This window comes from Hyperolius riggenbachi, chromosome 8 (assembly GCF_040937935.1).
Source record: "Hyperolius riggenbachi isolate aHypRig1 chromosome 8, aHypRig1.pri, whole genome shotgun sequence".
Classification (NCBI taxonomy): Eukaryota; Metazoa; Chordata; class Amphibia; order Anura; family Hyperoliidae; genus Hyperolius; species Hyperolius riggenbachi.
The window spans coordinates 195,858,149-195,874,576 of NC_090653.1; the positions used below are offsets into that span (position 1 = coordinate 195,858,149).

The following is a 16,428-nucleotide window of genomic DNA, read 5'->3' on the forward strand; positions in this document are numbered from 1 at the left end:
TTTATTACACCTGAGTTCAATTTCTGTAGTCACCCCCAGGCCTGATTACTGCCACACCTGTATTAATTAAGAAATCACTTAAATAGGAGCTATCTGACACAGAGAAATAGACCAAAAGCTCCTCAAAAGCTAGACATCATGCCAAGATCCAAAGAAATTCAGGAACAATCAGTCTGGTAAAGGTTATAAAGCCATTTCTAAAGCTCTGGGACTCCAGCAAACCACAGTGAGAGCCATTATCCACAAATGGCAAACACATGGAACAGTGATGAACCTTCCCAGGAGTGGCCGGCCGACCAAAATTACCCCAAGAGCGCAGAGAAAACTCATCCGAGGGGCCACAAAAGACCCCAGGACAACATCTAAAGAACTGCAGGCCTCACTTGCCTCAATTAAGGTCAGTGTTCACGACTCCACCATAAGAAAGAGACTGGGCAAAAACGGCCTGCATGGAAGATATGCAAGGCGCAAACCACTTTTAAGCAAAAAGAACATTAAGGCTTGTCTCAATTTTGCTAAAAAAACATCTCAATGATTGCCAAGACTTTTGGGAAAATACCTTGTGGACCGACGAGACAAAAGTTGAACTTTTTGTAAGGTGCGTGTCCCGTTACATCTGGCGTAGAAGTAACACAGCATTTCAGCAGAAGAACATCATACCAACAGTAAAATATGGTGGTGGTAGTGTGATGGTCTGGGGTTGTTTTGCTGCTTCAGGACCTGGAAGGCATGCTGTGATAGATGGAACCATGAATTCTACTGTCTGCCAAAAAATACTGAAGGAGAATATCCGGCCATCTGTTCGTCAACTCAAGCTGAAGCGATCTTGGGTGCTGCAGCAGGACAATGACCCAAAACACACCAGCAAATTCACCTCTGAATGGCTGAAAAAAAACAAAATGAAGACTTTGGAGAGGCCTAGTCAAAGTCCTGACCTGAATCCTATTGAGATGTTGTGGCATGACCTTAAAAAGGCGGTTCATGCTAGAAAACACTCAAATAAAGCTGAATTACAACAATTCTGCAAAGATGAATGGGCCAAAATTCCTCCAGAGCGCTGTAAAAGACTCATTGCAAGTTATCGCAAACGCTTGATTGCAGTTATTGCTTCTAAGGGTGGCCCAACCAGTAATTAGGTTCAGGGGGCAATTTCTTTTTCACACAGGGCCATGTAGGTTTTGAGTTTTTTTTTCTCACTAAATAATAAAAAACATCATTTAAAACAGCATTTTGTGTTCAATTATGTTATCTTTGACTAATAGTTAACGGTTTTTGATGAGCAGAAACATTTAAGTGTGACAAACATGCAAAAGAATAAGAAATCAGGAAGGGGGCAAATAGTTTTTCACACCACTGTAAGTGTTGTCTTCTAGGAATGATGGACAACCTTTCTTTGAGTAAAAGTAAAAAAGTATTGGTAAGGTTATTATTCTTTTATGCCAGGAAGTCTATTTCCTTGGAATGGAAGAAATCTTCGGAGCCTTTCTTAGCCATTTGGAAACAATTAATAAACTCTGCTTTACCTCTCTACAGATTAACATAGCAAGGGGATCTGCTTCTAAATTCTCCAAGGTGTGGGATGTATGGGTAAATAATGAAAGATCAGCCATTGTCAATTTGGATGTGAATCTAAATATTGTGGATTTGTTATAATTCTATTCAGAGTGCCTCCTGTTCTTCTGAGTGGAGTACACAGTTTTTAATGTCCTTTTGGTGCGTTCCTCTTCAAACACTGCTCACTTGATATGTTACTTCATTGCCAACCGTATTAAGATCAGCCTTTGTTATCCTTAGCTTACACTGTTGCTTTAATACTGATATTATCTGTATGCATGTGGAATATTTTTCCAATGATGTAGTATTGTAATACTTCTTTATGGTATTGATAGTTTCTACAGGATCTTCTAAAAAAAATAGCATATTGTGATAAAGTTCATTATTTTCTGTAATGTACTTATAAACTTTAGACTTTCATATATTTTAGATTCATTACACACAACTGAAGTAGTTCAAGCCTTTTATTGTTTTAATATTGATGATTTTGGCATACAGCTCATGAAAACCCAAATTTCCTATCTCAAAAAAATAGCATATTTCATCTGCCCAATAAAAGAAAAGTGTTTTTAAAACAAAAAAAGCCAACCTTCAAATAATTATGTTCAGTTATCCACTCAATACTTGGTCGGGAATCCTTTTGCAGAAATGACTGCTTCAATGCGGCGTGGCATGGAGGCAATCAGCCTGTGGCACTGCTCAAGTGTTATGGAGGCCCAGGATGCTTCGATAGTGGCCTTAAGCTCATCCAGAGTGTTGGGTCTTGCGTCTCTCAACTTTCTTTTCACAATATCCCACAGATTCTCTATGAGGTTCAGGTCAGGAGAGTTGGCAGGCCAATTGAGCACAGTAATACCAAGGTCAGTAAACCATTTACCAGTGGTTTTGGCACTGTGAGTAGGTGCCAGGTCGTGCTGAAAAATTAAATCTTCATCTCCATAAAGCTTTTCAGCAGATGGAAGCATGAACCCACTTTTGAACCAGAAACAGCGGCAGAAGCGCCTGACCTGGGCTACAGAGAAGCAGCACTGGACTGTTGCTCAGTGGTCCAAAGTACTTTTTCGGATGAAAGCAACTTTTACATGTCATTCGGAAATCAAGGTGCCAGAGCCTGGAGGAAGACTGGGGAGAGGGAAATGCCAAAATGCCAGAAGTCCAGTGTCAAGTACCCACAGTCAGTGATGGTCTGGGGTGCCATGTCAGCTGCTGGTGTTGGTCCACTGTGTTATATCAAGGGCAGGGTCAATGCAGCTAGCTATCAGGAGATTTTGGAGCACTTCATGCTTCCATCTGCTGAAAAGCTTTATGGAGATGAAGATTTCATTTTTCAGCACGACCTGGCACCTGCTCACAGTGCCAAAACCACTGGTAAATGGTTTACTGACCATGGTATTACTGTGCTCAATTGGCCTGCCAACTCTCCTGCCCTTTACCCCATAGAGAATCTGTGGCATATTGTAAAGAGAAAGTTGAGAGACGCAAGACCCAACACTCTGGATGAGCTTAAGGCCGCTATCGAAGCATCCTGGGTCTCCATAACACCTGAGCAGTGCCACAGGCTGATTGCCTCCATGCCACGCCGCATTGAAGCAGTCATTTCTGCAAAAGGATTCCCGACCAAGTATTGAGTGCATAACTGAACATAATTATTTGAAGGTTGACTTTTTTTTTTTTTTTTTTAAACACTTTTCTTTTATTGGGCGGATGAAATATGCTAATTTTTTGAGATAGGAAATTTGGGTTTTCACGAGCTGTATGCCAAAATCATCAATATTAAAACAATAAAAGGCTTGAACTACTTCAGTTGTGTGTAACGAATCTAAAATATATGAAAGTCTAATGTTTATCAGTACATTACAGAAAATAATGAACTTTATCACAACATGCTAATTTTTTGAGAAGATCCTGTATTTTCAACTGACTTTTGTTGTTTGTTGTGTGTGATTTAAAATCAATAAAAAAGAATTAAAAAAAAAATGATGTATGCCATCCGGGCCAGGTGCCTTATCCTGTTTTATTTTATTTAATCTTGCCTTCACTTCTTCCTGCATTAAGTATTTCATATTACAATTGGATCAAATGTTATTATGTTGTGATTGCTATTACCCAAATGTTCTTGAACCTGCACATTTGATACATTATCTGGTCTATTTGAAACGATCAAATCCAGTAACGCATTCCCCCAGTTGGTTCAGTTACCATTTCAGTCAGGTAACTGTCCTTTAGTGTTACCAGAATGAGTAGCTTCAATATCCCAATGAATGTCTGGATAGTTGAAGTCACCCATAACTATTGGTTGGTGTTGGACAAGGATAAAGCCAGAATAGTGGGACAAAGTCCTTTCATTACAGCAAGGAGATGCAAGGATTTGAGCGATACAGTATATTGGTCATGAGTGAACAGACAATGTTGCGAACAAGCAGTATAAAGGGAATGTACATGTATTCCAGCTGCAAAGCATTATTATTATTATTATTATTATTGATTTATAAAGTGCCAACATATTCTGTGGCGCTGTACAAAGCATGCAGATATGTTTAATTGGTTAAAGGAGTCATCAGGGGAAAAATGCTAAAATAAGTGGTACTTACCGGGGGCTTCCTCCAGCTCTAAGCTCCCAGGACGTCCCTCGCCGCAGCTCTGCCTGCAGCCGTTCGCCGCAGGTCCATCCCGGTCCCCGGCGATGACGTCAGAGCGACCTCCAGGTCGCTCTGTACTGCGCCTGCGTGAGTGGCAGGCTCGGTACTGCGCATGCGCAGTCCGCTCCGGCCCACAAGGCGGTGATTGGAGGTCGCTCTGATGTCATCGCCGGGAACCGGGACGGACCTGCGGCGAACGGCTGGAGGAAGTACCACTTATTTTAGCATTTTTCCCCTGATGACTCCTTTAACAGCTTTTCTAATAGTAATGGGAAAGAGGTATTCAAGATTAATAGTTTCATAAATTGCATGACCACTAGAGTTATATATCAAATAATTTGTCTGTGCAATAAAATGTAGGTGGGTAAGACCGAGAGAAATGTGGGCTCTAGGATTAGGGAACACGTAAAGGATACTAAAAAGCAATACATTTTTAGGAATTTCATCAAGGTAACCCCAAAGGTTTGAGGTACAAAGGAATATACAGAATAGTGGGAGAAGAGGGGATTTTGATAAGGTGCTTTACCAAAAGGAATGCATGTGGATTTATAAATGTGATAGTCTAGCTCCCAAAGGTTTGAATCCAGATTTGAATTTGAAGGTGTTTTTGTGATTCCCCATTTATTTTCACTTTAGATTCCCTTTAAACACTCCCACAGTAGCTCAATGATACGGTGCTGCTTTGAAATTTTTAAAAAATTTTTTACATGCAAAATTTGCATTAAAGTGCAAGTGATCCCAATGACTTACATTTAAGTTCAAATGAAAATTTGCAGGCGAGAAAAGGCAATGCAATTCTGACAAGTGTGAACACTGTCTTGGACTTAGGTACTCTTAAAATTATTTTAATAAATATTATTACTCATACAGATACCAAGATATTTTAATGATAAGTTTACTTCCTCATACCTGCAGCTGCTTCCCGTGGTTATTTATTTGTTCAAGTGCACGTGCATTTTCGATGGAAAGGTGTACATCGCAAAGTGCTAAATGATGTGCAATATCATTCGCCATCTTGATTGTATCCTTTATGGGTGTCATCTCCTCTTTAAATCGCTATAGAAAAATAAAATAAACATTTCAGCAAGTTAACAGATGTGGTTTTCATAATTATTATTGAATATTGCATTATTTGCCTTGATGAGCTATAATTATAAAATGATGTGATATTATCGTCAATAGCTGAGATACCCCCCCCTTGACATTTTTTTTAAGCCAAAAGGAGGAATTATTTAATTGTGTGATATTCAGAGGTCTGTCTAATATAGGAATGATGGATAAGGCTATAAACAACATGGGGCTGGACAATACGCTTTAAGATACCTCAAATAGAAAAGAGTATTACTGAAGGGAAGAATAAAGTTCTACAGGTCATAGTGAGTGAGAGATGGAGGGAATCTCATTTATTAATGATATACCAGGCCAAATATGCGTTTAACATAAGGTACAGCTCACCCAGACCAGGGTATCTAGACTATTGCCCGAAATGCCTCCTCCCACAAGCTAATATGATACATTGTGTTTGGGAATGCCCAGTATTCCAGTTATTTTGGGATGAAGTTATTAACTTTACAGGCAAACTGGGAAAATGTAAACTGTCAAAAGACCCTTTATTGCTATTGCTTATTCAATGCTACCCCAAAGGAGGAAATAAATGCTAAGCCGCAGAAACTTCAAGATATCATTCATATCACGCTGCTAGCTGCTAGAAAATCTATGTGTAATAAATGGATTTATCCAACGCCTCCATCACTCTGAGATCTACAGGAAGAACTAAGGCATTTAATACTAATGGAAAAATTGGATGCTAGTATGAACAAGGAGAAGGACACCAAAAGGTTTTTCAGTAGATGGAAATTTCTACTCCTAGCCATTATGTCAACTTCTGAACTACAACAGCTGGCTTCAACTATACCTCTTAGTATGCAAAAGTGGACTTGTCAGGAATTTTGGGCCATCTGGAAGTAAGAACATCAGCTGACTGTTAAAACTGAACATTCACTCGAAAGGACAAACCAAGGATTTACGCATATTGGAACTGGATAAATGAGAGCATGGAGTGATCAAGGGTGGGGGGTGGTTGGGAATGGGCATGGATAAGGGGGGAGAGTTGTGGGGGGTAGGGGAGGGTTCATCATTAATGATACTGATGTTAACCTTTCTCCTTCTAAAATGTCTGACTTGTTATGATGGTTTAAAGCACATGTGTCAAACTCCAGGCCTGGAGGGCCAGATCCATGCCAGTGTTTAGGATGGACAGAGAAATGGAGAAGTGTGTTCTACCTGATGGACCACACCTTTACCGATTCAGACCCATCAATTAATTTGAGCTGTGTCAAAAATGTGTAAGTACCTCGGCCCTTGTAGGACCAGTTTGACATCCCTGGTTTAAAGTAACAAAATTAATAAAACAATTCTGAAAAAAAATGATGTAATAGAATGTGAACAAAAATCAGATGTAAGATTTTTTATCAAATGCAAAAAGCAGGGAAAAATAATTGATATTACACCAGAACATACATATGTTTTAAAGGGAACCTAAACTGAGAGGGATATGGATGTTTCCTTTTAAACAATACCAGAAGCCTGGCAATCCTGCTGATCTTTTCGGCTGCAGTAGTGGCTGAATCACAGACCTGAAACAAGCATGCACCTAATCCAGTCTGACTTCAATTGGAGCACCTGATCTGCATGCTTGTTGAGTGGCTGTGGCTGAAAGTATTAGAGACACAGCATCAGCAGGAGAGTCAGGTAACTGGTATTATTTTAAAAGGAAAAATCCACATCCTTCTCAGTTTAGGTTCCCTTTAAGCCTAATGACCTTGAAAAAAAAAAACACATTATGAAGATTCTTTCTATGGTGCTTTTACATAACAAATAAAAAAGGTTTAATTAAAGAAAAAAAGAAAAAGAAAAACACCATGGAATTTTTTTTCTTAAGGACCATTCACACTAGAAGCGCTTTGCCGAGCGTTTTGCGATTGATTAGCGGTTTTAAAATTGCTCCCATTGACTTTTATTAAAATCATGATAAAAATCGTGGAAAAATTGCAGCGTTTTTTGCGTACACGATCACAAAATCGTGGTGATTTTTCCAAGATTTTTACCACGATTTTAACCTCCCTGGCGTTTTGATTAATTACGGCGCATGGGCGCGGGAGGGTTTTTTTCAGCTCATTTTTTTTAACATGTAGCTAGCCTAGAGCTAGCTACATGCTTCCCCCCTCCCTTCACTATCCCACCCACCCCTCCGATCGCCGCCGGCGATCATACCCAACAGGAAATCCCGTTCTGAACGGGATTTCCTGTATGGGCTTCCCCCATTGCCATGGCGACGATCGGAATGACGTAATCGACGTCGTGACGTCAGGGGGAGTCTCAATCCACTCCATAACGCAGCCTGGCGGTGATTGGCCAGGCTGCGCAAGGGGTCTGTGGGGGGGCCCTCTTTCGCGGCGGGTAGTGCCGGATTGGCGGTGAGCGACGGCGATTGCAACAAACACGGAGCTAGCAAAGTGCTAGCTGTGTGTTTGAAAAAAAAAATTATGCAAATCGGCACACCAGGGCCTGAGCAATACACTGCGGCGTTACTGGACGAGCTGAGCTCGTCCATAACGCCCAGGAGGTTAATGAAAATGAATGGGAGCTAATTTAAAAAACACTAATCAATTGCAAAACGCTCAGAAAAGCGCTTCTAGTGTTAATGGGCCTTTAAAGGACACACGAGATGACATGTGACTTGGTGAGATAGACATTTGTATTTACAGTGCCAAGCACACAAATAATTCAACTGTGTTCCTTTTTTTCTTTCTCTGCCTGAACAAGCTATAAATCAGGTATGCAAGTGACAGTTTCTGTTCGGGTCGGGACTGGGTCAGACTATAGTGTTACCCTCAATGGTAAGAAATTACAGCCATAAAACACTTTCTGGCAGAAAATGGCTTCTGAGAGCAGGAAAGAGATACAAATGGTCAATAATTCATATATTTTAGTTCTGGCATACTTCAAAGCATGTGTCATTGAGTAGAGACAATGAAACAGTAGAAACTTAAAAAGTAGATTTAAAAATAAAATAAAACTGTGGGACATCTAAAAAGTCATTTTTAGGAGAAGGAGGATTGATACAATTGCTTATCTCATCAGTTTATTTTCGCCTCGTGTTTCCTTTAAAAAGGCACTATTGAGAAAATGATGCTGTTCCATTATCTCCACCATCAGCTGTTTAATAGGGACAGCATGCATTTCTAAACACAAAATTCATAGGGCGCACAGAGCTAACAACAGTACTGTATCTTTAATGGAAAATATCATATAAAACATTACAAATATGTTGTGAAGCATATGCAATTTTGGTCACAACCATGTGCATTTAGTGGAAGTACGCCTCTATGCATTAAACATATACACACTCATTACTGACCCATGTAGGTCAAACCTCAATCATATGAGCCGGCAGACCTGCATATCCAGCTCAAAGAGCAGAGCAAACTCACGTGACCTGCCCAGAATAAGTTTCATTAGTTTGAGTCATTGCTTACCTCAATACTGATCAATAAGGGTCTGGAAGCCCTTGAATACTACATAACAAATAACTATAAAAATGTATGAAAACTATGCCAAATTTGTGCTGGACTTAATGAGATTGATCCTTGAAAAGATTTTTTTTTAATTCAATGAAATGCTCAACAGACAAAAAAGAGGAGTGACCATGGGGGCGGCATGTTCCCCGCCCTACACCTGCCTCCAGCCCTACACTTGGGTTACTGGGAGCAGGAGGTAGTGTGGGGCACATGTGGGTACAGGGAACACGTCACCCTCTGGACTAGATATGTAGATGATGTATGTAACGATTGGTGTCAGCACGCAGAGAGAATCTGATTATTGGTGATCTGCAGTATCACCAAGAATGTAGATATATACCTGATTATTGATGATCTGCAGAATCACCGATCATACAGATATATTGCTAACCTCTGGACACCTAAAGGTATGTGAGTGTTTGGTGTAACAGTAGTACTTTGAGTAATGCACCTGCTGAGCAGGTGATCATAGGCAGTAAAGGAATACTGCTCTTGAGCACACAGGAACCTTCCAGCAGCCTGAGACTCTCCAAGGGGTGGAGTCAGGCTGGAGATAGGAAGGACCAGAAAGTGAGTGACACCTGAAGGTGGATGTCACTATCTGATCTGGAGACTATCTCTTAAGAGGTGAGATAGCTCTCGAGGTCGGGCACGCCTGGTCGGTAACACATGGACAGATAAAGTACAAAGACAGAAGACTGATTCGGTATCCAGGGCAAGCAGGGTTTGGCAACGGAGTATCAGATATGCGAGGTACCGAATCCGAAGACAGAGGAGTAGTCAGGAAAGCAATAAGTCATAACAGATATCAAACAATGCCTAGTCTGGGTGTGAGGTCCGTGGTCTCTACACCCTGGAACTAGTCTGAGGTATAACAGAATGATCGTACAAGTTCCCTAGACTTGGGTGCGAGGTCCGTAGTCTCAGCACCCTGCAACTAGTCTGGAGTATAACACAAATACAGTTCCCTAGTCTTGGGTGCGAGGTCCGTGGTCTCAGCACCCTGGAACTAGTCTGGAGTATAACACAAATGACAATACAGTTCCCTAGTCTTGGGTGCGAGGTCCGTGGTCTCAGCACCCTGGAACTAGTCTGGAGTATAACACAAATGATAATACAGTTCCCTAGTCTGGGTGTGAGGTCCGTGGTCTCTACACCCTGGAACTAGCCTAAGCATAAACAGAATAACAGTACCAGTAATCTGGCTCAGTGTGAATTCCCAGGTCCACCTGGTTCAAACACACTGATGGATCTGACTAAGGTCTGAGTGCTTTCACGTAGTGTTCGCAACGGCAGACAACTTGCAACGGGCCAGCAGCAACTATATATGGAGTAGTGCTCTCCAGCACCACCCCTAATTGATCAACCAATAGTATCCTGCTCTGGAGTCAGCTGATCGGCGTGATTAGCTGATCTCTCCATGCCCAGTATAAGAGCTCTGCCTCTCAGCGCGCGTGTATTCCTAAGCCTGTGTGCACTAACAGACTCAGCCACACCAGACACACGCTGCCACATGCAAACCGCCGTGCTGGACGCGGAACCAGCCGCCTTACTTTTATTACATGCGGCGGCTTTTCCGCGTTCTGCTCTGTTACCAGACGCACGCTTCCACGTGCAAACCGCCGCATTGGACGCGGAATCAGCCACCTCCTCAGCAGCACACACGGCGGCTTTTCCGCGTTCTCTCACAATGTAGTTATGATTTGGAAGGGCACATATTCAGATCTACAGAACTTTGTAAATCACTAAACAGAAATAATCACAATATCTAGCGTTTGCGTGAATTTTGCAAACTGCAATAGACTTCAATGGGCAGTCAAACATTAATTCTGGCCAGAAAAGTGATGGAAAAGATGTTTCAAGGCAAAGGGTCTAACACCTGGAGGGGGGCATGGCAGAGTGCGATACCCGCCAAAAGTTCCGGGGAAAAATCAGGATTTGACGCACAGCAGCGTTTAAGGGCAGAAATCACATTGCATTCTAAATTGGAGGCATAAAGTGCTTTAAAACATTTTGCATGTGTATACATCAATCAGGTAGTGTAATTAGTGTACTGCTTCACTAGGGATGGTCGGAAATGTCGATTTCAGAGTCAGTAGAAATTCCGATTTCTGCCAATGGCGATTACCGATTTCACGAATTTCCGATCAGTTTCCGATTTCGGATTTCCAATTTCCAAGTAGTATTTATTTGGTCATTTTTTGCATTCTCTGATTGGCCCAATACTTCTGAGTTGACTCTGCATTCTCTGATTGGTCCAATACTTCTGAGTTCTGTGATTGGGCTAAAATTACCAAGTTGTGTTTCCACAGAAATACGATTTCCGATTATTTTTTTTTTGTCTTTTTTTGCATGCTCTGATTGGCCAAATACTTTCGAGTTGTTTCTGCATTCTCTGATTGGTCCATTGATTTCGAGTTCTGTGATTAGGCTAAAATCACCAAATTGCAGTAATGCAGTATTTCTGCAGAAATCTGATTTCCGAGTTCCGTTTTCCAAATTCTGATCAGAAATTCAGATTTCCGATCGGAAATTCGGAAACTTAAATTCCGCAAAATTCGAATGAGCATCCCTATGCTTCACACTGACACACCAAACTCACTGTGTAACGCACCACAAACAGCTGTTTAGGTAGTGACGGCCATGCTGGACTGGTGCGCACCATGGTGAGAGTGCAGGCGATAGCGGTTTTTAAGCCCATATGGTCGCCGGGTTGAGGTAGCACAAAAATAGAACAACAGTGACTGTCCAGCTGATCGAATTTGGTCCATCCACAATAAAGCAACGACCTTATTATCTGGGGTGTGCCCCCAACACTTTCATATAGCCGGCGGTCATTGCTTCATTGTGATATGCAAGCCCCTTCATCGCGGCAAGTTAACGATCACGAAGGGGAATTGACACATACATGCCTTTTGTTTTGTTGTTGCAGCCGCAGTGCAGCCATAAAAATTAGGCAGGCATGTACACGCACCAGAAAAAATTGTTATTCTTTTTGTTAGTGGCCGCTGCTAGCAGTGGTCTTAAAAATTCAGGAATCCACCTGGAATCCTGGACCCTGTTGGTGGTGGCGGAGAAGGCAGTCAAGCGGCCTGCAGGCAGAGATGCTGTGTGGGGAGTGGGGACTGAGTTAGTCTTGGGGCATGTATTGCTTTAGATAAGGACTAATATACAAAACAACTGTAATGCAATCTTGTAGTACAAAAAATATTGAAAACTTTATTGACACATATTGCAGAAAAAAAGACCTTAAAGAGAATCTGTACTCTAATATTCTTACAATAAAAAGCATACCATTCTATTCATTATTTTCTCCTGTGCCCCTCTGTGCTGTTTCTGCCACTCTCTGCTGCAATCCTGGCTTGTAATTAACAGTTTTAGGCAGTGTTTACAAACAAACTAACCAGCTTCTAATAGGCTCAGCTAAGCATAGTGTATGAGTCATTCACAGTGTGCAGGGGGCCTGCAGAGGGTGTGTATCGCTTCTACCAATCACAAGCAGCCCTGCACATTCCACACAATCAATCCTTAGCCCGACAAACAGGACAGAGGAAAGATACATTGATTTATTACAGAGACAGTGCAGTTAGGAAAGACTGCAGTAAGCCAGAGCAGATTAGAACAGGCATAGGAACTTATAGGATAGAAGAACTAAGGATGAAAAATTTGTTACAGAGTCTCTTTAAAAACGGTTCTTCAAATTGAGAAAATCAGTCTTCAGGGGATTCCCACAATAGCAGCCCATCTTTTCCTTTGAGGCCATTGGGAAAGCTACCCTTGGGCGTCTGGTTGGTCAGATGCCATATATCGCTCTGTGCTGTTGTATCTTTTTTGGCTTGTTCCTACTGGTTAACCGTGCAGAACTCTGTAACTCGGCCTGATGAAGGGCGTTTATATTAAAAAAGCCCGAAACGAACATGTGTCATTGCCTTTAAACGTATGCCTGTAAAGGTTACAACTATTCATCAAGTCAAGGCAAACCACAGTATATGTCAGCTTCGGATACTAGCTTTTGTCATGCGGTTGTTTGTATAAAGACTGATTTTCTCAATTTGAAGAACCGTTTTTAAAGTCTTTTTTCTGCAATATGTGTCAATAAAGTTTTCAATATTTTTTGTACTACAAGATTGCATTACAGTTTTTTTTGTATATTAGTCTTTATCAAAAGCAATACATGTTCAAGTGGGTGAGGTGGACTGCCCGATAAAAAGGACTGTGTTTTGGCCCTTCACTGTTTAAAGGACCTTACCCAATTATATACCTATAGTTAGTCTTGGGGCAGGCAGTCACACGGCATGCAGGCAGAGATGCTGTTTGTGGGGACTGACTTATGTGCTCATTCATAAAGATTTCCCCAGCTGCCGTTGAAGGTCGGTAAATTACCGCAGCCCATTGAGCGGTAGAGTAGAGCAGTGTGGCGATATTGCTCTTTTGCCCTGCATAGACGACTCACAGACTTTCCCTGCCTGCACAGATGACTCGCACAGAAGACTCACTCAGACTTTCCCTGCCTGCATAGATGACTCTCACAGACGACTCACACAGATGACTCACACAGACTTTCCCTGCACAGATGACTCGCACAGATGACTCACACAGACGACTCACAGACTTTCCCTGCCTGCACAGAAGACTCGCACAGAAGACTCACTCAGACTTTCCCTGCCTGCACAGATGACTCTCACAGACGATTCACACAGATGACTCACACAGACTTTCCCTTCACAGATAGACTCACACAGACTTCGGCTCCCTGCACTTTGCATTGTTAACACCTCACTAGAGGTGTCGGTAACTTGTTAAGACCTCACCAGAGGGGTCGGTAACTATCGTCAGGCTTACCGCTTGTTGAAGGCTTTATGAATTGACATTTGCTGACAATTTACTGACATGTGTTGGAGGTAACTACAGCCAAGCCGGTAATTTATCTCCTTGGTCGGTAATGTCAGCTTTTCAGCCTTTATGAATTGACACATTGCTAAGTGCTCGGGAAAGTCTGCTGTTTTCAGCATTACTGCATGCGGCAATGCTTTATGAATTGAGGCCTTAGTCTTCGGGCGGGCAGTAGCCCTCCTGGATCCATGCCTCATTCATTTTGATAAAGGTGAGGTACTGAACACTTTTTTGACTTAGGAGACTTCTCTTCTCAGTGACAATGCCTCCAGATGTGCTGAAGGTGCTTTCTGACAGGACGCTTAAGGCAGGGCAAAACAGAAGTTGGATGGCAAATTGTGACAGCTCTGGCCACAGGTCAAGCCTGTGCACCCAGTAGTCCAGGGGTTAATCGCTGCTCAGAGTGTCTACATCCACACTTAAGGCCAGGTAGTCGGCTACCTGCTGGTCGAGGTGCTGGTGGAGGGTGGATCCGGAAGGGCTAAGGTGAGGCGACTAAAGAATGTCCACATATCCACCATCACCATGAGATCGCTAGAGCATCCTGTCCTTGCCTACGTGGACATGGGAGAAGGATTACTGGCAGTGGCACCTTTATTCTGTTGTGCTGTGACATTACCCTTAAATGCACTGTAAAGAATACTTGTCAGCTTATGGTGCAAGTGCTGCATCCTTTCTGCCTTCTGGTGAGTTGGTAACATCTCTGCCACTTTGTGCTTATACCGAGGGTCTAGTAGTGTTGCCACCCAGTACAGGTCATTCCCCTTGAGTTCTTTTATACGGGGGTCCCTCAATAGGCTGGACAGCATTAAAGCTGCCATCTGCACAAATCTGGATGCAGACGTATTATCCATCTCCTCTTGCTCTTCCTCAGTGATGTCAGGTAAGTTCTCCTTCTCCCCCAGCCATGAAGAATACCACAGGAAAGTTGAGCAGCACAAGCCCCCTGCGACGCCTGCTGCGGTGGTTCTTCCGCCTCCTCCTCCTAAAAAAAACGATCTTCCTCATCTTACTCCTCTTCCCCACACGACTCTTCCTCCTCCTCCCCCTCCTCTGTGCTGCCGCAGGTGTTGAGGAAACATCTGGTCTTGCTGATAATTGATCCCACAACTCTTCCTCCTGTTCCTGTTCATGCTCCTCCACAGCTTGATCCACCACTCGGCACGCTCCAGGAAGAAAGCATATGGGATCAAGTCACAGATGGCGCCTTCACTGCGACTCACCATGTTTGTCACCTCCTCAAACGGCCGCTTGAGACTGCAGGCATTTCGCATGAGTGTCCAGTACTTCGGCCAGAACAACCCCATCTGCCCAGAGCATGTCCTTTTACTGTAGTTGTACAGATACTGGTTGACGGCTTTCTCCTGTTGTAGCAGGCGGTTTAACATCAGGAGCGTTGAATTCCAGCGAGTCAGGCTATCGCAAATCAAGTGCCTCACCGGCAAGTTGTTTCTCTGCTGAATATCGTCCAAGTGTGCCATAGCCTTGTAGGACCACCTGAAATGCCCACACACCTTCCTGGACTGCTTCAGGACATCCTGTAAGCCTGGGTACTTACACACAAATCTCTGAATTATTAGATTCAGCACGTGTGCCATGCAGGGTACATGTGTCAACTTTCCCAAATTCAAAGCCGAAATAAGATTGCTGCCGTTGTCACACACCACGTTGCCGATCTCCAGTTGGTGCGGGGTCAGCCACTGATCCACCTGTTTGTTCAGAGCAGCCAGGAGAGCTGCTCCAGTGTGACTCTCAGCTTTGAGGCAAAACATGTCTAAGATGGCGTGACACCGTCGTACCTGGCATGCAGCATAGGCCCTGGGGAGCTGGGGCTGTGTAGCTGGAGAGGAGATCGCAGCACCAGTAGAGTAGCACTGCCACTCAGCCAAGGAGGAGGACGACAGTGAAGAGGATGTAGCAGGAGGAGTAGGAGGAGAAGGAGAGGAGGTGGCAGCAGGCCTGCCTGCAAGCCGTGGAGGTGTCACAACTAGGTCCGCTGCACAGCCAAGTACTCCATGCTTGCCAGCAGTCACCAGGTTGACCCAATGTGCCATATAAGTAATGTACCTGCCCTGAATGTGCTTTGCAGACCAGGCATCCGTCGTCAGATGGACCCTTGACCCAACGCTGTGTGCCAGAGATGACACCACTTGCCTTTCAACTTCATGGTACAGTTTGGGTATCGCCTTTTTTGAGAAATAATTGTGGCCTGATATCTTCCACTGCGGTATCCCAATCACCACAAATTTTTGGAAGGCCTCAGAGTCCACCAGCTGGTATGGTAACAGCTGGCGAGCTAACAGTTCCACCAAGCCAGCTGTCAGATGCCGGGCAAGGGAGTGACTGGCAGAACATTGGCTTTTTCCGCTCAAAGATTTCCTTTAAGGACACCTGGCTGCTGCTGTGGGTAGAGGAGCAGGAACCGCTCAAGGTGAGAGGCGGAGTGGAGGAGGGTGGCTGTGAAGGTGCAAGGGAGAAAGTGGCTGAAGATAATGCACCTGAAGGAGGAAGAGGAGAAGGAGGGTGGCTTTGCTTTTGTTTTCTGGTTTTCCTCAGGTGGTCTTCCCACTGCAGTTTGTGCTTTTTCGTCATGTGTCTTTGTAAAGCAGTTGTCCCTACGTGGGTCTTGATCTTTACACGGCTCAATTTTTGGTGGCAAAGAGTACAGATGGCATTGCTCTCATCTGAGGCAGACACACACAAAAAAATGTCCACACCGCTGAGCCCTGGGATGATGGCACTGTGTTGGTGGCATCAGCAGA

At 43.4% G+C, this 16,428-nt stretch overlaps 1 protein-coding gene across 3 annotated transcripts in view; it reads right to left on the bottom strand.

Annotated features, from left to right (window-relative positions):
- DRP2 (dystrophin related protein 2) overlaps positions 1–16,428 on the bottom strand; it is a 697,048-nt gene that overhangs the window by 524,984 nt on the left and 155,636 nt on the right. For all 3 annotated transcript variants that reach the window (XM_068248074.1, XM_068248073.1, XM_068248072.1), the window contains exon 6: positions 5,103–5,249. In XM_068248074.1, the coding sequence (XP_068104175.1) occupies positions 5,103–5,249 (147 nt within the window). The remainder of the gene's footprint in view (positions 1–5,102; positions 5,250–16,428) is intronic.